Consider the following 23,427-nt stretch of genomic DNA (forward strand, 5'->3'; position numbering starts at 1 on the left):
ACTGGTACTGTGTGCGACCCCCCCCACCCTCCACCCGGCGCGTGACCCAGACAGGCGGGAGTTTCGAGTGCCCGCGCTGCCATGTCGGAGGGTTATTGCCCTGTGCCGCCGGGATTAGGTCGCGAGGAGAATTTGCTGTCACTGGAGGATGTTTTAATGTCGCAAGAGAAGTTGCCTTGCCGCACCGAGAGCAGCCTGCTCCGTCTCGGCTTCCTGGAGAAGAGTGGTGATAGCGAGAACATTCCACCGGTGAGAGCGGGGAGCAGGAAGTTGGGGGCGGTGTAAAAGCCAGATCTGCGGGATCCCCGGGATCTTCCGGATCTGTTAAGCACTACCTTAAGACTGGGACGGTTGTTTATTTTGACGGCCGCCGCTGCTTTATGCAGCGATCAGTAGTCATAACCCAGCGCTTTGGTTCTCTAGTCCTCTATTTCCAGGTTCTCCTGGACCCTTTGTCGTGCATTATCAAAGAGGTTTAATAGGCTGCAGTGGAAGTGAGCCTATCTAGTCCACTGTAAGCCTTTTGGTTAATCTCTGTTTCCACTCCCCTGCGCAGCCGTCATTGCCATACAATCAAAACAAAGCAAGCAAACCTATGAGTTGTTTGATCCACGTTGTCGTTCTTTATTGTTGTTCCATTTGTAACAAGTCTAAAGCTGTTTCAGTTGGATAGGCATGCCTTACAAGGTGGAAGATAAGACATAACTGAATAGCATTAAAAAAAGCTTCAAAATGTATTGTAACTGGTAGAAACAGCAATTATAAACTCTGTAGTTTGTAGTCATTTTTCTTCACTGTTATTCTGTGCAATATAGATGGACAGATTTCAGTGAGGATATCTTGTTTCCTAATGGGTTCATCTTAACTGTTGTTGCAATCTGGCATGGGAAATCTGGTGTTATAAAGATGATGGAATATATTGAAATTAAATGGAAGTAGAATTAAACTTCATCTGTTTTGTAGAAGATTACCTTTTAGATACACAAATGGATTGTTTTGAACATGTGTCGGGGCAAGTGGTTTTATAATTCCAAATAAAAATAAATATTTTGTTTCATGCAGATCTCTTTTGTTTAAACATAACTACATGGGCTATATAAGCCCCTAATGCAGTCCAGTGGTTTTCTTATATTTAGTTCTTGTGATGTCTTATACTGTGCCAAAACTGAAAACTCTTATCTCCTTGAGGATAAATGAGGGGAAATGGGATAAGCTTATCTGGTCCACAGGAGACAGTATGACTATAAAGTTGAAGCTGGTCCCCCTACAGCAGCCATCTCCAAACAATAGCAAAGTAGATTTGCATTCTCTCTTGTAAGGGGATGGGGGGGGGGGGGGGGGGGGAAGATCTAAGAGGAGTTGTAGGGGACTGGTGGCATTTTCAAGGGTCTGTGAAGGGGGGGTATTTATATTTGTCAGTACCGCAGAAGCTGCTTTGTTATTTCCAGTGCTGCATTGTGGTTTTCATTGGAGCGCTAGATGCCTGCTTTTTTCTTCATAATGACAATAAAGATAGTCCTCTATAAAAATACTTGCAAAAGTTTTAATGCCTCTGTGTGTCATTTTTTTAAAATTTGACAAAAATGTCATTTATTTTAAAGCTTCCCCTATGAACATATAAAATTTTAAATCAGGAAAACAACATTAAAAATTATTGTACCTGCTAGACACAGCAGAAACTCTCTTTGCATATGTCCAAAACTTTCTGGAAGGGCTGCTCACACCTAAATCCAGCTGTATTCATTGTCTGAGGGGTAGCATACACTTAGATTCAGCTGTTTCTCATCAGAAGGGCCACATACACCAGGATCCTGGTGTATTTGGGATCAGAAGGGCCGCATACACCTGGATCCTGGTGTATTTTCGATCAGAAGGGATGAATACACCAGGATCCTGGTCTCTTTTCGATCAGAAGGGCCGAATACACCAGGATCCTGGTGTGTTTTTGATCAGAAGGGCCGGATCCTGTGGTGTATTTTTGATCAGAAGGGAAGAATACACCAGGATCCTGGTGTAGTTTTGATTTTTGATCAGAAGGGCCAAATATTTATACCAGGATCCTGGTGTATTCTTCCCTTCTGAGCGAAAAAACACCTGGTGTATTCGGCCCTTCTGATTGAAAATAGACCAGGATCCTAGAGTATCCTAGTGTGTTGGAAGCGCAGGTCACTCGCTTGAGCGCTGCTCCGGCTAGGCATGTGACCTGGACTTCTCCGGGTTGGCGTGACTCCATGTCCAAGGGTGGAGCACGGATCCATCTTGGCTTTTTTGGCACAGCTCGGTCTCTGTAGCCGACTTGCAGCTTTGTCCTTGCCTGTTGGACGTCACTTCCTCGATGCATGGTGGCCGCTGCCTTGCTGTCATTGTGGAACACTCTTCCTGTCTGCAGGTTGAGCACAGCTCCCTATTTCAAGGTTGACCATTGCGCGGATGTCTCTCTGGCCACAGCTCCATCTTGGCTGGGGGAACACAGCTCCATCTCTGCATTTGGTGCGCAGTATGACTCATGTTTCTGGTAGGACATGGAGTCCCTTCCTACTACTACTACTACTATTTAGCATTTCTATAGCGCTACAAGGCGTACGCAGCGCTGCACAAACATAGAAGAAAGACAGTCCCTGCTCAAAGAGCTTACAATCTAATAGACAAAAAATAAAGTAATCAAATCAATTAATGTGTACAGGAAGGAGGAGAGGAGGGTAGGTGGAGGCGAGTGGTTACAAGTGGTTACGAGTCAAAAGCAATGTTAAAGAGGTGGGCTTTCAGTCTAGATGTAAAGGTGGCCAAGGATGGGGCAAGACGTATGGGCTCAGGAAGTTTATTCCAGGCGTAGGGTGCAGCGAGACAGAAGGCGCGAAGTCTGGAGTTGGCAGTAGTGAAGAAGGGAACCCCTGGGTTCAGGGGTAGGTGTGGACATGCATTGGAGAAGCCCAGCATGGCACCTTGCCTTGCACTCAACCTCCTAGGAGGGGGCGGTTTGAAGTTGCCCACAGCCACGCAGGAGCGGTAGAGTCCTGCACCTGGGCTCAAAGGGCTTGCATGTCTGACACTTACTATGCTTTCTTTTAATGATTGCTTGGTTATTTGAAATACTGAACATTTCAGGCTGCATAATACCCTTACTTGGAACTATTTTCTCTGTCTCCTTCTGCTGGTGGATGCAGGGCTGTGGAGTCGGTACAAAAATCCTTTGACTCTGACTCCGACTTCTCAGTTTATGGTACCTCCAACACTGACTCCGACTCCTCAGTTTTTAATATGTATTTTTTTTGCATGTTGACTGAAAGAGTGCAGCATGCGAGGCTGCATGTTAATGTTTGGGTTTAAAATCTATGTCACTGTGACTTTTTATTTTATTTATTAAAGAAACTATAAATATTAATCCTAAAGTTTAAACAAAAAAACACACATAAAAAAACAAGGTTATGTTTATTGTTTTTTATCAAGTATAAAGTCATCATAGCATTACCAAGTATAAAAATCTGGAACAACCACATCCTTTGGAAATTCTAGAACAACATCCTTTGGAAATTAGAACAAAATCAAAGTTAACCTACATAAACCAAAAACATTTGGAAAACCTAAAACAACTTATATGTTATTTAAACTTGGCATATATAGCTGTAGAATAGCTGTTAAACATAATCCAAATTAACTAATATATTGTTCTTAGAAACAGAATTGCTTCTGCCAGATCCTCCTTCATAGAAGCCCTTAAATCTGATTTGATTATTTTCAGTGCTGAAAACAGTCTTTCAACACTGACTTGGGTGGGTGGCATTGCTGTTACGGTTCTAGCTGCATCACTGACAATCTCTGGATAAACAATGATGGCTTCTTCTATAGTCAGTTTTGATGAGCGGTCAAACTTTTCCACTTCTTTTAATCCTTTAAAAAAACTCTTGCATGAATTTCTTTATATGGACATTTACAGGTTGCTTTTTCATGCTTAACCGACATCGCTTTGCTTTGGAAACTTCCATTTTGTCCAAATAGGCTTGAAAATTCTCTTCTTCATTTGAAGAGGATGAACCTGAGTTACCATTACCACCAATATTTATAGCTTTAGCTTCATCCAGTGGTTTATGAGTTTCAGGAAGTTGGGTGGAGTCTCTCTGCTGCCTTATCTGTGTGTGCTGAATGATCTTCTCTTGGAGCTTAAGTTCACTGTGGGGTCAGAGAGGAGGTGCTCTACAGCAGGTCAGTAAATGCAAAGGGAGACTGAGCAGAGGGAAGCTCTCCAGCAAAATAGTTCAGCTGGACTTCACACTAGTGAAACAACTAGGTACTAAGCTTTATTCACAGCAGAGAAGTACTTTATTCAAATGTATGAGGAGTCGGTACATTTTTGCCGACTCCGACTCAATGTACCCAAAATTGCTGCCGACTCTGACTCCACGACTCCGACTCCACAGCCCTGGGTGGATGGACACAGCCCATTAGTCTTGACTTGTCTGGTAAAGGAAAGAAAATTATCAGGTAAGAACATAATTTTTCCTTTTCGGCTCAAGATTGGGGATTTGGCTGCAGTTCTTTTTTGATGTCTCAGACCCCCAGTGGCTTCTAAAGGCGCGCCTAATGCAATCAGGTGATTTCTGTGACTGACCCACACTCCTCGAAGACTGATGCATCAACATTGTCACCGGAAGTATTGACCTTGAGGCTGCCAAGGCTTCAACATCCACTGGGCGTGCACCGGCATCAAGAGGGTCTCCATCTCTTGACAGGTGCTGAGAGTAGGCCCAGGAGCAGCGTTCAGCATTGGACTTGATGCCAAGGGCACGTACGGGTTTGACATTGTCTTTGTTGGCACCGAAGGACCATGATGCCGAGCATCAGGGAAAGCCCCAGAAGCACAAGCATCGGTCCTCTTTGAGGCATGGTGCTGGGAGCATGTTGATACCTGAGAAGCGCCGGAACCAAGAGAAGCACTCCCCCTCTTTGGAAGAGGTGCCAGTGCGCAAGCCTGAGTAGCCAGGTCCCCGCCACCAGTTCGACACTGAGACCTTCTCAGGCTGCCTCTCTATTGGCGTTCTCGACTTTGCTGATGCCAACCTTCGATGAGCTGTTCCAAGCCATGCTCAGGGAGGAACTGGCACACATGCTGCAACAGTAGCCTGCTCGGGCATCAAGGGTGCTTGCACCAACTGTGGATCATCCCTGGCTTCTCCCTGAGGCTATGTGTGTGCAGACATCTTTGGTGTTGACGCTGATTATGACAGATATGGTTCCACTCTCAATGTCGGGGGAAGAAACTTCCCCAGAGTCGGAAGGTGGGGCTGTACCTTGACGCTTTTCAGGGTGTGGACGTGGTTCCACTAAGCAGAGGCAGACACAGACTCGGCCATTCCGAGTATGGCACACAGTCTGATTGGGACCGCTCTTGGGACTCGGAGAAAGATTCACATTACTTCTTGGAGGAGTCATCATATGGCATTCCTTCTGATCCTTCCCCACCTCAAAGAGAGTTGAAAATCACCTGAGGGTCTCTCTCACTGGTTTTGTGAGGAAGATGGCTTCTGCCATCCAGTTTAAGTTTTAGAGACAGAGGAAGAGCCTAAGGCAGAAATGTTAACTCTGCTGGACTATGAGTCTCCTCCTGAGGAAGGGGTCATGGTACCCATTGCACCCTATTCATAAAGATGCATTGACTAAGAACTGGGAATCAAATCTCCCCTCTCAGTGTAGGTGGCACCAAGGAAAGTGGATACGCAGTATTGTATCCAAAAGGTTTCCGGATTCGAGAGAGCTCAATTGCAACACCATTCTCTAGCAGTTGAATCCGCCTTCAGGTGAGCTAGGAGTGTCAGGACTCGCGCCTCAGCAACCGTGGGTAGGGAGGCACGGACACTGGACTTGCTTGGGAGGAAAACATTTCAGGCCTCAATGCTCATTTCCTGTGTCCAGTCCTACCAGCTATACACGAGCCTGTATTTACAGTCCCTGGTCTGCAGTACACTCTGGTGGATTCTTTCCCACAGGTGCAGGCTGCTAAGCGCAGCTGGAATGTCGTAAATATCAGGCCAGAGGGGCTTATGACTCTTTTGATGTGGCATCCAGACTCTCCACCATGTGTGTGGGGATGCGCAGGATCTCATGGCTACGTGTGTCTGACCTGGAACCGGCTGCTCAGGAGAGGTTAGCGGACGTTCATGCTGAGGGGACAACTTGTTTGGAGATAGTGGAAGAGGTCGATGACCTCATAAACACATGGATAACATTCAAACTCTCTTGGCACCCTCCAGCTGCACCTTTCACTTCCCAGAGGTTTTCCAGTGGGCCTAGGTGCAACCCTACTACTCTCAAATGTGTAGGTTCCCGCCGCCTTCCCACTCTGCCCAGCAATACCAAGGCCAGTGTCCCTGACCTCACCAACCCCATCCTCAGAAGTCACAGCCAGCATGATTTTGATTGGCTGCAGGAAAGCATAATCACAATCCAAGTAACCATCCTGGACGGCCTTCCGGTGGGAGGGAGACTGAATTTTTACCACCACAGGTAGCCCCTTGTATTCAGTGGGTTCTTCAAATAGTCCCATTTCGGTTACACCCTCCATTGGTGACAGAAACCAGCAAATTGTCCTCTGAGCGCATCATCGTTTTCTCTCAGCCCAAGCAGGTACTTGTAGAGGCCAATGCAGTTGAGCCCATGAGGCATATTTTCAAAGCACTTTGGGAGGCTAAGTTCCATAGGTTTCTATGGCACTTTGGGAGGCTAAGTGCTTTGAAAATATGCCTCCATGTCACCAGGGGAAGAAGGGAAGGACTTCTATTCCAGGTACTTTCTTGTGCCCAAGAAAAGGGAGGGTTTCATCTCATCCTAGGCCTAAGGATCTTCAATAAATTCCTGATTTCCCTGGGCACCCTTCTCCCCATAATTCAGTCTATGCTGTCGATCTATAGGACGTCTACCACCACATTTTGATATTTCCCAGTCACAGGAAGTATCTCAGATTTCGCGTAGGAAAACACCGTTACCAGTATCGCATACTACCATTTGGCCTCCCATCATCTTCCTGATTATTCACCAAATGTCTAGAGGTAGTAGTGGCATTTATCTACAGACTGGGAGTGTATGTATTTCCCTGTCTGGATGATTAGTTGGTCAAAAGAGGGAGCTTCAGAGTCAATGCACCTAACTATTCAAGTGTTGGAGTTACTAGGGTTCATTATAAACTACCCCCTACTCCCACTTTCTTATAGACCAGTGATTGGAGTACATAAGAGCCCTGCTAAATACATTGCCAGCCTTGGAGTCCGGTTTAGCCTTCCTCGCGGATCTTCTTTATGATCTTTTGAGGGCTTCGGCGAAGGATGTTTCCCTAGCGGTCACCGAGTGTCGCTGGTTGTGGTTGCAGCATTGGGCTGCAAACGTGGCCTCTAAGTCACGTTTAGCAAGTCTTCCTTTTAGGGGAAAGCTTTTGTTTGGGACGTACGTAGAACAGATTGTGAAGGACCTCGGTGACTCTAAGAGCCAGCGCCTCCCGGAGGACCGGTCCAAGTTTGTACAACCGGCGGGACCTAGACCTATGTTTAGGGATACACTGTGTTACCGTCCAGGTCATGGGGCCTCTTTTCAGAGAGCAAGGTCTTCTCAGAGACCTCAGCCCTTTCGAGGTGACAGGCGGGCCTTCCTTTCCGGTAACAGAAACCAGCCCGCAGCCAGGTCCGCCCAATGATGGGACCCTGGTCCATATCCAGCCGGTTATTGGGGGCAGACTGTCCCTATTCCTGGTGGAGTGGACCAGGGTAACATTCGATGAATGGGTCTTAGAGGTTATCAGAGATGGCTACAAGTTAGAATTGGCTCGTCTGATAGTAGACTCTTTCCTGGAATCTCCTTGCAAATGTTCCGCCAAGGTGCGGGCCGTTCGACACACCCTCCTCAACTTACAACGGCTGGGTGCCGTCCAGCCCGTACCCCCAGCAGAAAGAGGGTGCAGTTGATACTCTATTTATTTTGTGGTGCCAAAAAGGGCGGTTCTTTGCGACCCGTCTTAGATCTGAAGTACGTCAACAGGTCCTTACAGGTTCAGATTTTCCGCATGGGAACCCTCTGCTCGGTGATCACAGCGGTACAGCCAGGGGAGTTTTTGACCTCTCTCGATCTCAGAGGCCTATTTACACATTTCAATCTGGCCTCCCCACAGGCACTTTCTTCACTTTGCAGTGCTCGGTCACCATTTTCAATTCAAAGCGATGCCCTTCGGCCTAGCCACAGCGCCTCAGGCCGCCACTACTACCAGGACCTTGGAAAAGGTCAATCTTAGGAAGGAAGAGATTCAAGTCCATCCCTATCTAGACGACTGGCTTGTGCGGGCGTCTTCTTTCGAGGAGAGTCGGTGGGCAACCGACAAAGTGGTCGGGTTGCTTCAGTCGCTTGGTTGGGTGATCAACTTCTTGAAGTGCAGCCTAATGCCTTCCCAAATGCTGGAATACTTGGGGGTGTGCTTCAATACCCGAAGAGGGATAGTTTCTTTTCCTTCAGCTCGAGCACAGCGGTTACAGGCTCAGTTTTGAGCGCTGTTTCAAACTCCAAACCCGCGGGCTTGGGACTATGTACAAGTTCTAGGTTCCTTGGCCTCCACCTTGGACGTGGTAAAGTGGGCCAGAGCTCACATGCCTCCAGTGGCACCTTCTGAGCCGTTGGTCTCCGCTCTCAGAGGATTACGAGGTTCAGGTGCCATGTTCGGCCCGTTTTCACACAATCATGCACTAGTGGTTCATTCAAAAGAATCTGGTGTCGGGCATTCTTCTGGCAACCCCGGACTAGAAGATAGTGACCAAGGATGCGTCACTGTCTGGCTGAGGGGGCTCTTGCCTGCAATAGATGGCCCAGGGCATTTGGACTTCGACAGAGGCGTCATGGTCCATCAACCGCTTGGAGTTACGGGCGATTCATCTGGCCCTTTGGGAGTTTCTGTCTCTTCTCCACAGTTGCCTAGTTCGAGTTCTTTCGGATAGTGCGACGGCAGTCGCATATGTAAACCGTCAAGGGAGCACTCTGCTCTGCCATTGGGCAGATACTCATCTCTCTTTCTTGACAGCGGCTCATATAGTGCGGTCACAGAATGTGCAAGCAGACTTTCTCAGTCGCCACCAGTTGGAGCCGGGGGAGTGGACGCTGTCCCCTCTGGCCATCGATCAGATAACTGCCCGTTGGGTGATGCCAGAGATGGACTTAATGGCCACTGCATTCAATGCGAAGATTCCCTGTTTCTTCGGCAGGGGACGAGAGCTGGGCTCTGAAGGCATCGATGCCCTTCTTCAACCTTGGCCCAGGGGCCTGCTCTATGCCTTTCCCCCGTGGCCAATGGTGGGCAGGTTACTGACTCGCTTTGCCAGTCATCCCGGTCTAGTGATCCTAGTGGCCCCGGATTGGCCCAGGCGACCCTGGTATGCAGATGTGATCAGGCTTCTGTTCGATCGTCCTTTTCTGCTACTGGCGCAGGACGGTCTCCTGCTGCAGGGGCCAGTCACGTCAGAGGCTTGGAATGCCCTCCCGCGGGATGTGGTGGAGATGAAAACGGTAACATAATTCAAACATGCGTGGGATAAACATAAAGGAATCCTGTTCAGAAGAAATGGATCCTCAGGAGCTTAGCCGAGATTGGATAACAGAGCCGCGGAGCTGGTGGTTGGGAGGCGGGGATAGTGCTGGGCAGACTTGTACGTTCTGTGCCCTGAAAAAGACAAGTACAAATCAAGGTAAGGTATACACAAAAAAGTGGCACATTTCTTGGGCAGACTGGATGGACCGTGCAGGTCTTTTTCTGCCGTCATCTACTATGTTACTATGATTCCTTCCCCTTTGGTCTTATGGCCTGGCCCTTGAAAGAGCAAGGTTGAGAAGAAAAGGGTATCTGGACACGGTTATCGCTACAATGCTGTAGGCTCGGAAAAGATCCACCTCAATAGCTTATGCTAGGGTGTGGCTTACCTTCAATTCGTGGTATGAGTTCGGGATTGTCAGTGGCTTTGGCTATAGTATTGGTTATCCTCGCATTTCTTCAGGAGGCTGTACAAAAATTACTCTCGTTGAGTTCTCTTAAGGTGCAGGTGGCAGCTCTGGCATGTTTTAGAGGTTGGCTTCAGGGGGTGTCCATCGCCTCCCACCCGGATGTGGTTCGTTTCTTGAGGGGCGTAAATTGTTTGCGCCCTCCTCACGTGCCAGTTCTGCCATTCTGGAACCTTAATCTAGTTATCAAAGTGCTTCAGCATTCTCCTTTCGAACCCTTATCGGGGATTACGATTAAGGATCTCACCTTGAAGGCGATTTTCCTAGTAGCCATTACTTCTGCTCGGAGAATTTCAGAGTTGCAGATGCCCCGTCCTGCGTTTTATGGAGGGGGGGGGGGTAGCGATTAGGACAGTTCCTTCGTTTTTGCCCAAGGTGGTTTCTCGTTTCCACTTGGGGCAGCCCCTGTATTTGCCGGTCTTCCGCCGGGAAGATTACCCTGAGCAATTCCAGGCTCTTCGCTGCCTTGACGTGAGACGGGCTCTTCTCAGGTATTTGGAAGTGACGAATTAATTTCGTCTTTCTGACCATCTCTTCATCCTTTTTGGAGGCAGTAAGAAGGGTCATATGGTGTCCAAGGCCACCATAGCTCGTTGGTAGCTGGAGGCCATCTCTTCGGCATATGTGGCGTTGGGCAAGCAAGCCCCTTTGCAAGTTTGTGCTCATTCTACGCGAGCTCAAGCTTCCTCCAATGCAGAGTCCCGTTTGGTTTCTCTGGAAGATATCTGCAGGGCAGCTAAATGGGCTTCGGTCCATACAGTCACTCGTCATTATCGGGTGGATGTGGCAGCTCGTCATGATGTGGTGTTTGGCTCGTCGGTGATTTCTGCCGGGTTGGGGGTGTCCTGCCCTACTTGAAGACTGCTTTGGTACATCCCACAAGTCTCTGGATTGATCTGTGGGACGCCATGGAAGGAAAAATGAATTCATACCTGAAAATTTTCTTTCCATTTGTCCCAACAGATCAATCCAGAGGCCCCCCCCCCCCCCCCCGGGTTTACTGTCTGCGGTTTTGTTGCGGTTGGTGAGGTTTTTTTCGGGTTCCATTGTTCTAAATGTTCCTTCGTTTGATAAAAATAAATAAATAAATATAGAAGTGGTGGAACTTTGTTGGGCAGTTGGTCTGACAATGTCAGGAGAGTTTTCTATTGTTTCCATTCCACTGCTTTGGTATTATTCATACTGAGGTTCAGCTGGCTGCACAGGTCCACATATAGCAAACCTTGGAGGTTCTCTTTATCTCCACCTGCTGGTAGAGAGACACAACCCACAAGTCTCTGGATTGATCTGTTGGGACTAATGGAAAGAAAATTATCAGGTAAGAATTAATTTTTCCATTTGCCGATGAGTGTCTCCTGTATCTTGCTGGCTTCTACTAGGAGGTGTTATTTTTTTAAATGAAGGAGGTTTGCTGTCTGGTTTGAGAGCGAGGCCTTAGATCCCATCACTTGTCCTACACAAAAACTGCTTGAATACCTCTTCCACCTTTCTGAGTCTGGTTTGAAAACCAACCCTGTAAGGGTTTATCTCAGTATGATTAATGCTTACAATAACTGTTTGGAAGGTAAGTCCATCTCTGTACAGCCTCTTGTTCACTTCATGAGATGTTTGCTATTGACAAAGCCCCCACTCAAACTTCCACTATGTCATGGGATGTCGACAATGTCCTCACCCAGCTGATGAAAGCTCCTTTTGAGCTACTTGATTCCTGTCATCGGAAGTATTTGAAGTCCAAACCACATGGAGAAAACCAATACTTCTACGCCACATCGCAAGAATTGAAATGGCAGTATTACTATTTCGCTTTCATTGCACTTTGGCGAGCTAGATAGCATTTGAAGCTAGAGCAAGGATTTTGCACCTGTCTTTCATTTTAAATTTCGGGCACAGGATGCCCATAATAGTGATGCGCAGCTGCTTAAGATTTTCATCCTTTTTCTCATTTGGAATTTCCTGTTATTATTCACAGCTCACAACAGCAATCAACTCCTGATGAAGGCAAACAAGCCTGTGTTGTATTTGTGAGGTTCTCTGGGACCACATTTGAGCTTGTGAATCCATCTGCAATGAGTTTGTGAATCCCTTTGGGACAATATCTTTGCACCTGTGCATACAGCAGTTGATAAAGGAACAATCTTTCTTTCACCTATTTGGATCATATTGGTCCTTCATTCCTTCCACATCTGAAATATTTGACATGGAAAGTTGAATTCCTGATGGTGGTCACTTCAGCTAGCAGAGTTAGTGAACTTCAAGCCCTAGTAGCTGACCCGCCTTGCACTAAATTTCACCACAGTAGAGTATTTCTCTGCACGCACCCTTAGTTCCTTCCTAAGGTAGTGTCAGAGTTCTATCTTAATTGGTCAGTCATCTTGCCAACATTTTTCCCAAAACCATATGTCCATCCTGGTGAGAGTGTACTGCATATCTTGGACAGCAAGCGAGCCTTAGCCTTCTATCTAGAGTGGACTAAAGCCCATAGACAGTCCAGTAGTGTTTTGTTTCTTTTGACCCAAACAAGATGGGGGTAACTGTCGGCAAATGCACAATTTCCAGTTAGCTAGCTAGCAGATTGCATCTCCTTTTATTTATACCCCAGCTGGGCTGACTCTAGAGGGTCATGTCAAGGCTCACAATGTTGGAGCCATAGCTGCATCAGTAGCCCCCTTGAGGTCAGCCTCTATAGAAGAGATTTGCAAAGCTGCGATGGTCATCTGTCCACACATTCACATCTCATTACTGGCTTGAGCAGGATACCCAATGTGACAGCTGGTTCCGTCGGACAGTCCTGCAGAATTTAGAATCCAACTCCACCCCCCTATGCCCAGTTTTGTTCTGTTCCAGGCTGTACACAATTTGTTTCAAGTTGATTGAGTGCAGGCCTCGACATTTCGAGTCCCTATTCTTCTAGCATTGTTGTTTTCAGTGAGACTGGTAGCTAAGAATTCCCACATGTGAGAATGCCGTGGCCTGCTTGTCCTGGGAGAAAGCAAAGTTACCTCTAGCAGATGTTCTCCGAGGACAGTGGATCAAGTATTCTCACATACCCTTCCACCTCCCCTTGGAATTGCATTCTTTAGCTTTTTACACTGACTGAGGGGACCCAAGCTTGCTCATCGGGCGGGATGTTACCAGGGCATGCACAGTGGGATGCTGCTAGAAAACTCTTGAGCTCACTAGTTAGTGTTTGCACCAGGCTCCATCGAATGACATCATCCACATGTGAGAATACTTGGCCTGCTGTCCTTGGAGAACACCTGCTCCAGATGAGTAACTTTGCTATTCTGGCATACCTTCAGTCATTAAAACTGATGCAGAATGCTGCTACACATTTTATTAGAGCACATTATTGAGATCACATTCTGTTCTCTGTAGCCTTCGTTAGCTTTTGATTTTATGGAGGATAACATTCAACGTGCTTACACTGATTTCCTAAGGCACTGAAAAGATTTGTTTCTTAATTTATTTTTTTCTCAGGCTGTACTCTTCATGCCTTTCATTTATCAAAAGGTGCTTTCTTAGTTTTACAGCCACATTTGAGGTTGTCACTCATTTGAGGCCTGTCCTCTTATTTCGAGATTGATGGATCTTGTCTCTGAAATGTGGTGTTCTTAAAATCTTTATTTTTTGAACAATCTTTTGGATATTTTGACTGGTTTACTAACAGCCTCTTTTAATGACTTGTTTGTTTTTATTTTTTTAAGTTTTATATAGGGGTTTTAGGGGAGGGGAGAGGGAAAGAGGCTACATTGGAAGTGAATTTAATGCACCTGACAGCAGTGAATCCTGGGTACAACAAAGTAATTTCTAGATGCTACGGTGAAATGGCACCCAACATTTACTAACCTCTGTTCCTGTCTTTCTACAGGCACCAAACAACTATAGATTGGTGGACACAAATAGTTGAGTTCAAGATGCAGGCTTAAAATTGTGTTTTATTGGTAGAATGACCTGCTTGATATCATTTGCATAATTTTTGTTAAAGTGCTTACATGTAACTTTTAGGAGAAAAGGGGTTGTATGGCCTAAAATTTAGTTCATCTTAATTTGAATTTGGGATTAATTTTGTGTCCTTTTTGCGCACAGGGTACAAAGATGGAACTACCACTTTGGTTGGTGAAAGGTCTATATGATCAAAAGCGAAGAGTTCTTTTGGTTGAGTTGCCCAAGATTTACAGAGAAGGCTGGAGGACAGTGTTCAACGCTGATGCCAATGTGGTCGACTTGCACAAACTGGGCCCACATTACTATGGATTTGGATCTCAGTTGTTACACTTTGAAAGTCCTGAAAATCCAGAAATTGCAAGAACTATACTGCAGGCATGTATTTTGGATATAGGATAACTTAGATGTCAAAAACTGTAGGCTTCAGAGTATGGATTCTCTTGTTTTATTAGAAAATCCATAATCCCTACCAAGAGCAGAGACAGCATGTTGATAACAATATGCAAAAAGCTGCAGTTAAACTTCTCAGGAGAAGCTGGTACTTCTTGCAGCCAGGAAGCAAGCAAACTTAAGAGAGAACCTGCATATACCAGATAATGTCAAAGAACAGCAGGTAAAAACAAAACAAAAAGTATTTATTAAACCAAAGCAGTTAGACAAAGAGGGATAATAAATACCCCAACACGGTTTCATGCTAGTATATATGAAATAGCTTTAGGGTGGTTTGATGTTAAGAAGCTCAATTTTACATAGGCCATCTAGGTCAAAACTTTTCAAAGATTTTCAGTTTCAAGTATATAAAATGTAATTTATAACCAGTTTTACCAACAAGTTCTAAGCGGTTTACATTTAACTGTATGTTATCAAAAGATTAGGTAACGTTAATTAGTAATAACTTACAGTGGAACTGTTCAGTATACAGTAAACAATATTACATTGCATCTTTTTTTACCTAGCTAGACATGGTTGAGCATAATTTTTTAATATGAAACTTGATCGTCTTTGTAACTCAATCTATAATATATACCCTTCGCCATTTTTATCGGGACAAGTTTAGGTTCTGTGTGAGTGTTCTGCTAGGTTTAGCAGGTGGTTTTGTGTTTCATCTTCCGTGTCTTGTGTAGATGTGGGGCTAGTTTTCCTGAGGTTGAGCCAAAGTGTTTCTGGAATAACCAAGTTTTAACTGAGTGTCTGAAATGCAGATAGTCTGTTATTAATCTTATGTCTTGCGGCTTTAAGATCCACATTTCCTTTGCCTATAATTGTCATGTTTTGAGTTTTCTTTCTTGATATTCTTGTGAAGTTAGTATAACCAGTTTGATTTGATTTCCTTTAAAGATTTTAGGGTACTTTTAACAGTCCACCCCCCCCCCCCCCCAAAAAAAAAAAAAAATCACTCTTATAAAGCCCCATCTGAAATGAGCAGTTTGACACGGGTTGTCTCAGAGAAGATGCAGAAGACCACAGGTATATAAATTATATATTTAAATCTGTTTATTGGCGTGAGGTTCAAGGTTACATACAAAATATTGCAACAAGAAAGCATTAACAACATCATAAACAATTACCAGTTCCTCTGCCGTTGCCATTCCATTTCTTTTTATGCCCATACACCCCACCCTCTGGACCCTCCCTCAGTTCTTCTACTCGCGTTCCAAGTTGTTATGTGTATTAATAGCAAGTCTTTGAGAGATACATCTGACAGCATGAACACATAGAAGGGCCAAAATAGGCCTGTGCGTTAGAGCAAAATGTGCCAATCCCTCCTCAAAAAACGTTTAACATTTCCCCTCCCTCCCTCCCTCCCCTTCCCCTCTCCTCCCCCCAAAGCCTCCCCCAAACTCTTCCATTTCTCACCTCTGTCGCCGTGCCATTTGCTACATCTAACTGTGTCTTACGAGTTTAATATCCTGCTCCTAGCCACCATCGTTAATGAGTCCCAGAAGGGGGCCCAAGTCTGGCAAAAGATTTCCCCTCTGGGTGATGCCAAATCACCCACTGCTCTGCGTTCCAGAGAACATTGAAAAATCATCCTCGCTCTCCAGTGGGACAATAATGGGCACTCTGAAGTGATCCACAAGCTCAAGATCGCCTTCTTACCTAGCAGTACCGTCCGTTTAAGAAATGAACGCATCCCTTTAGGGGACTGTTGAGACAAATGAGACTTATCAAATAATAGTTGCAGTTTCCGCAGCCAAGTTATCTTCCACATATCTGACACATGGTTGCATACCTGCATCCAAAAGTCTGCTACTCTTGGACATGTCCAAAACATGTGCCGTAAATCCGCTGGAGAATGTCCGCATTTCAAGCATTTATCCTCAGTCCCCATATGTGCTCTCCATGTTCTATGCGGAGATAGGAACATTCGGGCCAGGAATTTATATGCCGTTTCTTGCAACGCCACACTTTCTGATACCCCTGGAATGTCCCAAAAGCATGCCTTTAAGTGTTCAGGTTGAATGCCCGTAGCTAATTCTCTATTCCATTGCACTGCCAGCTGCGCATAATCATTTTCTCCCAGGTGTTCCCATAATTCTGCATGATAATATTTTAAGGGTACGGCTCCTTGAGCATCCAATGCTAAAAGCGACATTAACTTATCCCAAGTCTGTGTATTCAGATGTTCGGGGGGTAGTAATCTCAAATAGTGGCGTAACTGGAAGGAGGCAAAGAAATCCCTCCTTGTAGTGCCAAATTCCCTGTCTAGATCCTCCATTGTTTTCAAAGTTCCCTCTTCGGAGTATAACTGGTGAATGTACTGTATTCCATGGGCCATCCAATCCACAAAAAGAATTGATGTATTAACCGGGGTAAAATGTTCATTGCCTCTTATGGGCAACAATGGGGTACATATCGCTGAAAGGTTATATTTGCGACATAACCAGCGCCAAGTCTGTTGTAAGGGAGATATCAAGGGTGCAAAAGTCTGGGGTGTACGGGACCCCTCCTGGTGCTCGCATGCAACCAAGAACTAAAATGACGCGGATAAAAAAACTTTTGTTTCAATTTCCGTACATAAAAAATAATTCGTATTGCGGAACCAGTCTGAAAGGTGACGCATGTTACTAGCCACCGACAAGTACTTTAGATTCAATAATCCTAGCCCCCCTTGTGTTCGGGGAAGATAAAGCTTAGCTGCTGCCAGTCTAGGTTTTTTCCCACTCCAAAGATATCTAGTAACCACTCTAGTTAGCAGGCATTCATCTCTATGTTTAAGAAATACCGGTAGGACCTGTAACACATAAACCCATTTAGGGATTAAAATCATGTTGTAAAGTGCTATCTTTCCCATTAATGAAAGAGGCAGTGTGGTCCAAACTTTGTGTTTGCCTAGTGTTCACCCTAAGAGGTTCCATGTTTAATTCATATAGGGATCTCAGATTGGCAGCTAGCCATACACCAAGGTATTTCAACTTACCCTCTGCCCAGGAGAGTGGAAACGTACCTTCCCAAGTTTCTTGAATCTGGGGTTGAATTGGTAGAGCCATGGATTTACCCATGTTCAAAGATAGACCCGAATAGTAACCAAATTCCTCAAGGGTTCCTAACAAGTAGGGTAGGGAATGTTGGGGTCTAATCAATGTTACCAGAACATCATCCGCGAAAGCTAGTGTTTTGCATTCTCGTGTTTGTAACTTAATCCCTGCTATGTCTGGGTCATTTTGAATAGTTCTTAACAAAGGTTCAAGGTGTAGCAAAAATAATAAAGGTGATAGCGGGCAACCTTGTCTGGTGCCGCATAGTATGGGAAAGGAATCCGACCGAATTCCATTGACCAATAAAGAAGCTCTCGGGCCTGCATATAACGTTGCTATTGCATTGAGCACCCATCCCCGGAGGCCTATGTATTGGAGCACTGAAAAGAGGTAGTCCCAGCGCACTTTGTCGAAGGCCTTTTCCGCGTCTAGGCTGACCATCAACAATGGCTCATTCATGGCAAGGCTTTGTGCGATAGCTAAACAAGCTTTCCTTACATTGTGACATGGATGCCTGCCTCGCACGAATCCCACTTGGCCTTCCCCCACTAAAGCTGGCATTAGAGGCGCCAACCGTTCGGAGAGCACCTTCGCTAAAATCTTCAGGTCTACGTTAATAAGCAAAATTGGTCTATAGGACCCCGGGTTATCCAATGGCCTCCCCGACTTTGGAATTAAAGTAATCAAGGCTTTGTTCGAGTCTCGTCTAAACCTGCCTTGTCTAACAGAGTCTTCAAAGAAATCTAATAGGGGACCGCTTAATTGTGGAAATAATAGCTGATAGTATTCAGCCCCAAACCCATCAGGGCCCGGAGTGGATCCTCGCTTAAGCGACTTCACTACTTTTTGTAATTCTTTAGCTTGGATTGGCGCGTTCAATTGATCTAAAACCTCGGAGCTCAAACGTGGCATTCCAGAATCTGCCAAATAATCTTCAAGGGATGGTCCACCGGTATATAAATATATAAAAATATATATAAGAACATAAAAATAGCTATACTGGGTGGTCCATCTAGCCCAGTATCCCATTTCTAACAGTGGCCAAGCCAGGTGATAATATCTGGCAGAAATCCAAATAGTAGTAACATAGAGATTAAGGCATTAAGGTATGTGGGGTGGGTGGAGGGTTACTAGACTACCAGGGAGTAGTGATTAGAGTGGGGGGGGGGGGTCAGGTGGCAGTCCACTTGTTTACCAGGGTTTTTTTTTTTTTTTTTGCTTGGGGGGCCAGGAGGAGGGCACTAGACCATTGGGGAATTTTTTGAGTTGCGCTTGGGGGGCTCAAGAGGGAGAGAGCCTGGTGGACACCCCCCCCCCCAAAAAAAAAAAAACTTAAAAAAAACTCTGTGGTGGGCAAGCTGTCCCAAACAGCAACCGATGCACAAAATGGGATTTGTGCATCTCATTTGCATGTTATCCCCTTTGTGCATTGGTCGCTGTTTGCGACTCGGTAAATTTTCAAGCAGTACCCATATTTAACGAGTACCTTTGTGTATCGGGCACTTAGTGTCCAGCTGCACCAGTCTGCATAATTGGGTTGTATCCCCTTCCTACCAACAGATGGAGATAGAATACTGATTTCTTCCAGTAACATCACTGGTATAAGGGCTGGTGCTCTCTGGAAGACTCCAGTATTTTTTCTTTCTTTGTGTGGGCTAGTTCGATTGATTCCAGACCTGGCTCCCAGCCATGCAAGTTAAAGCCACACCACTTGGTTGAGTCTAATGACCTCACTTCCAGGGTTTTGTTCCAAGGCTCTACCTTGAAAGATAGTGGAGCTTGGCTCCACAGCCCTAAGTTGTCACCCATGGGAGTTAATTTGGTGTGGCTCTTGGCTCAGTACCTGCAGGGCCCTTTCTGTCAGGGATTGTGGATGCCCTCCCCTCCCTTAACTCTTTAGCCAGACTGCCTGGTTAGCCTTTTTGCTTTGTTGTCAGGGAATAATGCTAGAAAGAAAAAAATAAAAAAGATTAGTTGAGAGTATGTATTGGCTTGCTGGCAGTCGTGTGTAGAGAGGGGCACCTTACCAGCACATTTGGGATATGGTTTTTACTTTGATTAGTGACATTGTTGGAATTAAATTATTGAAAACTAGAGACCTCCGAAACTGAATCATTGAGGTGGGAAAGCTCGTCTCACCAAAAGAGATGGATCGCTGGGGAATGGACCAGTAGAAATGGAGGATCTGGATTCATTCCTTCTGGCTTATGGTTTGGTCCTTGAGAAGAGGAGCCTAATGAGACGAGGTTTGTCACCCACAGTCATAGCCACTAAAGGACCTGCAAGTCCAATTCTTTTCCATTACGTAGCTTCCCACTATTCCGGAACCTGTGGGATAGTTGTTTCCATCAGCCAGCAGGTGGAAATAGAGAACTGAGCTGAAACGTCTCTCTTGACATCCAGTCCTGATTGTTTCTCATCTGGGGTAAGACTTGTGGAGACTGAGCTTAGGGGAGCAGCCGGCAGTGGTAAGTCCAACTACAGTTTGATTTGGAATTGCTTGTAGGGCTGCAAGTGCTACTTGGTGCAGGGGAGGGATCCTGACTCGCTGCTTGGGACTGCATTGTGCTGTGCTTCTGCCAGTCAGGGTGATGGTGACTCTTGCAGAAGAAGTTAAGTGGTTTTCCCACTGTGGGACCCCCTGACTAGCGTTGGAACATTGCAGTATGTGCAAGCTGGGAGTCCCATGGGTGTGGGGGAAATGGTTGGCGGCAGTATGTCTTTGGATTTGGCGCAACATCCGAATATGCTGGGGACTTCAGGCTCTCCGACAGGGCCAATGCACAATTCAATGCAGGAGAGCACAGGAATGGGCACTACTTTGTCGTAGCTGACAGGCAGTGAAAAACAGCCTCTGTTTTATTACGCTTGGAGCACAGCCGCCATTTTACAATCTCAAGGCCTGACAGAGCATTCAGCTGTATTGGGATCTTTGTTGTCTCCGGAGTTTATATTATTCTTACACCAGGCCTATTTACTGAAACAGGGACAGTCAGAGTTGTTGCAAGGTGCTTAGGTTTCTTGCCCCTCTGACTCCTAAGAGATCTCTTAGCCTCATTGGCCCGCTCCTGGAGGTCTGTCTCTGCTTCTCCTCTTTATCTGATGTGGCCTTGGTCTATTCAGAGGAGCCATCATTGAAGAAGCTGTTAGAGGAGGGAGATAACCAGAAAGTATTGAGGTTGTTTCATAAAGAGGAGCTCAGTACTCTTATTTCTGAGGCAGTGGCAGTGCTTTTCATTGAGTATCTTTGGCATCAGGAGGTGCCATCTTTGTTGATCATGAGTGAGCCTAGAGGTCCTTCTAAGGCCTTCCTGATGCATCCAGGTATTCAAGACCCGATTACAGTAGAATGGGTCTTGCTGAACCCAGGGCTGAGAGTTTGAAGAGCCATGACTCACCTCTACCCATTGGTTCTGGAGGAGAAAAAGTAGCAGCAGCTTCCCAGGTTGTACTTGTTAAGGCGGTGGCTAAGAAGACCACATTGCCGTTGGAAGGGGGCATTGCTCTAAATAACCCACAGGATAGGAAACTAGAAAGCTCGCTGAAATAAGCCTTTGAAGTGGCCTCTTTGGGTCTTCAAGTAACAGTGAGCAGCATGGCTAGAGCATGCCTGAGGTGGCGTCAGCAGTCTGGAACACAAGACGGGCACCATAATGCCCAGCTTGAAGCGGGGTTGGCCGCCTACTTGGCGAATGCTATTTATGAGATGTTACAGTCCGCAGTATGTCTTTTGACTGTCACAGCACATCAGCTGTTTGCCAGATGGAGTATGCAGCGATTGTTGCATCCAGGAATTTGACCATTGGAACTCCCTTTCCGATAACAGAGTGGGAGGTGGTGACAACGGACACCATCAAGTCAGGTTGGGGAACTCATTACAAGCTCCATCTGGCACAAGGCATCTGGACAGAACAGGAGTCTTAGTGGTCAATGAATCGCGTGGGGCTCAGGGAAGTGCAGAATGCCTTATGCGACTTTGCTTGCTTTCTGGCAGGTGCCCTGGTCCAAGTTTTCTCCGACAATGCAAAGACAGTGACATATCATCAAGCAAAGCAGTATGCACAGCCATCCGATGGTGGTGAATGTGGCCTCCTCTATGAGTTGGCGGAGAAGAACCTGTGCTTGTCAGAAACTCACATTGCTGGGTTCTTGAATGTGGAGGTGGACTTTCTCAACAGACACTCCTTGGGCCCAGGAGAATGGGAACTATCCAGCCAAGATTTTCAGCTGATAGTGGCCCAATGAGGTTCCCTGCTTCTGGGCTTGATGGCAACAAAAAGGAATGCCAAAGTGCCCAAGTTCTTCATCTGTCGGAAAGAACTGGGCTGAATGGGGATCGATGCCCTACTGCAGCCCTGGCCGTAGACACATCTACTGTATGTCTTCCCTCCTTGGCCCTTGGTAGGCCATGTGTTGAAAAGGATTGCATTGCACCGAGATCAAATAATTCTCATAGCCTTAAATTGGCCATGGAAGCTCTGATAAGCGGACCTGATTCAACTGCTTGACGGGTATCCTCTCTGTCTTCCAAAAGTACATAGCCTACTGAAGCAAGGTCCGATGCTTATGAAGCATTGGTGCCCATGGAAGAACAAAGCTCCTTTGGCCTTACAGCTTGGCCATTGAAAGGGCTCGGTTGAGACTAGAAGGTTATTCTGATTCGGTCATCGTTACCTTGCTTCAGGCTCAGAAACGCTTTACATCAATCGCGTATGCAAATGTGTGGTAGATGTTTGAGGACTGGTGTTCTGAGCGCAGATTTTCGCCTTTCTCTGCTCATATTGCATACATCCTATCGTTTCTCCAGGCAGGTTTGCAATAAAGCAGGTGAATGAATGAATGACTGATTATGGATGTTCTCTTGTATGAGTGATTAGTCTTCTCAACTTTTACAGAGTGGTGTTCTTATCCTCTGTTTTCTGTTTTTTATTCTAGTTAATTATGTAAACCGCTGTGATTTGCCTTGCAGCCTTTGCAGTATATCAAGTGTATTAGACGATAAAGGATTGGCGTTGGGTTCTGTAAAAGTTCAGATTGCGGCCTTGGCCCGTTTCAGGGGCCGACTACTGAAGATCTCTCTTATGGCTCACTGAGATATCGTTTAATTCTTGCGAGGAGTGGTCCACATGTGGCCTTCCTTTCATACGCCTTGTCCAGAGGTGGACCCTTGGGCTCTTCAGAAGCTTTCTTTTGAGCCATTCCAGAGGGCCTCCTTGAAAAATCTTACACTAAGGACGGCATTCCTGGTGGCTGTTGCATCGGCACATAGGGTTTCGGAGCTTCAGGCTCTCTCTTTATGGGATCCCTTTTTTGCCGCTTTTCAGAGGCGAGGGGGTCTCCCTGTGCACGGTTCCTTCCTTTCTTCCTATCCCTGTTGAGGCTTGAGTTTGGTACCTAATGTGCTTTTGAGAGCTCCCTTTGAGCCCCTGAGGGCTGCATCATCCAAGGATCTTACATTGAAGACTATGTGGTCTTTGGTGTCTTGAGGCTCTGTCCTCTTGGGACCTGTAATGTATCTCTGTTTCTCAGAAGATTTGATATCCATCCACACTGTTCCCTCCTTCTTCTTAAAGATGATTTCTTATTTTCTTGTAAATAACGAGGTCTGTTTGCTTACTGTCATTTCTGGATCAGGGTACTGGCCCAAGGGCCAGGAGACTCCATAAGTTTGGATGTCTGCAGAGTTCTGTTTTCATATTTGCAAATAATTTTTTCATCCTTTTCCATAGTCCATGTAAAGACTATGTAAGATTTCCACTTTTTTGTTAGGTAAAGCAGCCATTGAGGCAGCCTATATTTGAAGGAACAAGCCTTCAGTCATGCAAGCACACTCAACTCATGCACAGGCAATGTCTTGGGCGGAGGCCTTTGTGGTTTCACCTGAGGATATCTGCAGAGCAGCAACTTGGTCATAACTCCATTCTTTTGTGAAGCATTATAGGGTGAACATGCTGGCCAGAGTCTGGCCAGACATTGGCAGAGTAGT

At 45.9% G+C, this 23,427-nt stretch overlaps 1 protein-coding gene across 2 annotated transcripts in view; it reads left to right on the plus strand.

Annotated features, from left to right (window-relative positions):
* Nucleotides 1-9: 9 nt before the first annotated feature.
* The window catches only part of GINS3 (GINS complex subunit 3), a 29,208-nt gene continuing 5,790 nt past the window's right edge, over nt 10-23,427 (plus strand). The window contains exons 1-2 of one of the 2 annotated variants that reach the window (XM_030203586.1): nt 10-249; nt 14,104-14,337. In XM_030203586.1, the coding sequence (XP_030059446.1) occupies nt 82-249; nt 14,104-14,337 (402 nt within the window). In that variant the 5' untranslated portion in view covers nt 10-81. The remainder of the gene's footprint in view (nt 250-14,103; nt 14,338-23,427) is intronic. The other variant, XM_030203587.1, reaches the window with a different exon arrangement.

This window comes from Microcaecilia unicolor, chromosome 5, assembly GCF_901765095.1.
Source record: "Microcaecilia unicolor chromosome 5, aMicUni1.1, whole genome shotgun sequence".
Classification (NCBI taxonomy): Eukaryota; Metazoa; Chordata; class Amphibia; order Gymnophiona; family Siphonopidae; genus Microcaecilia; species Microcaecilia unicolor.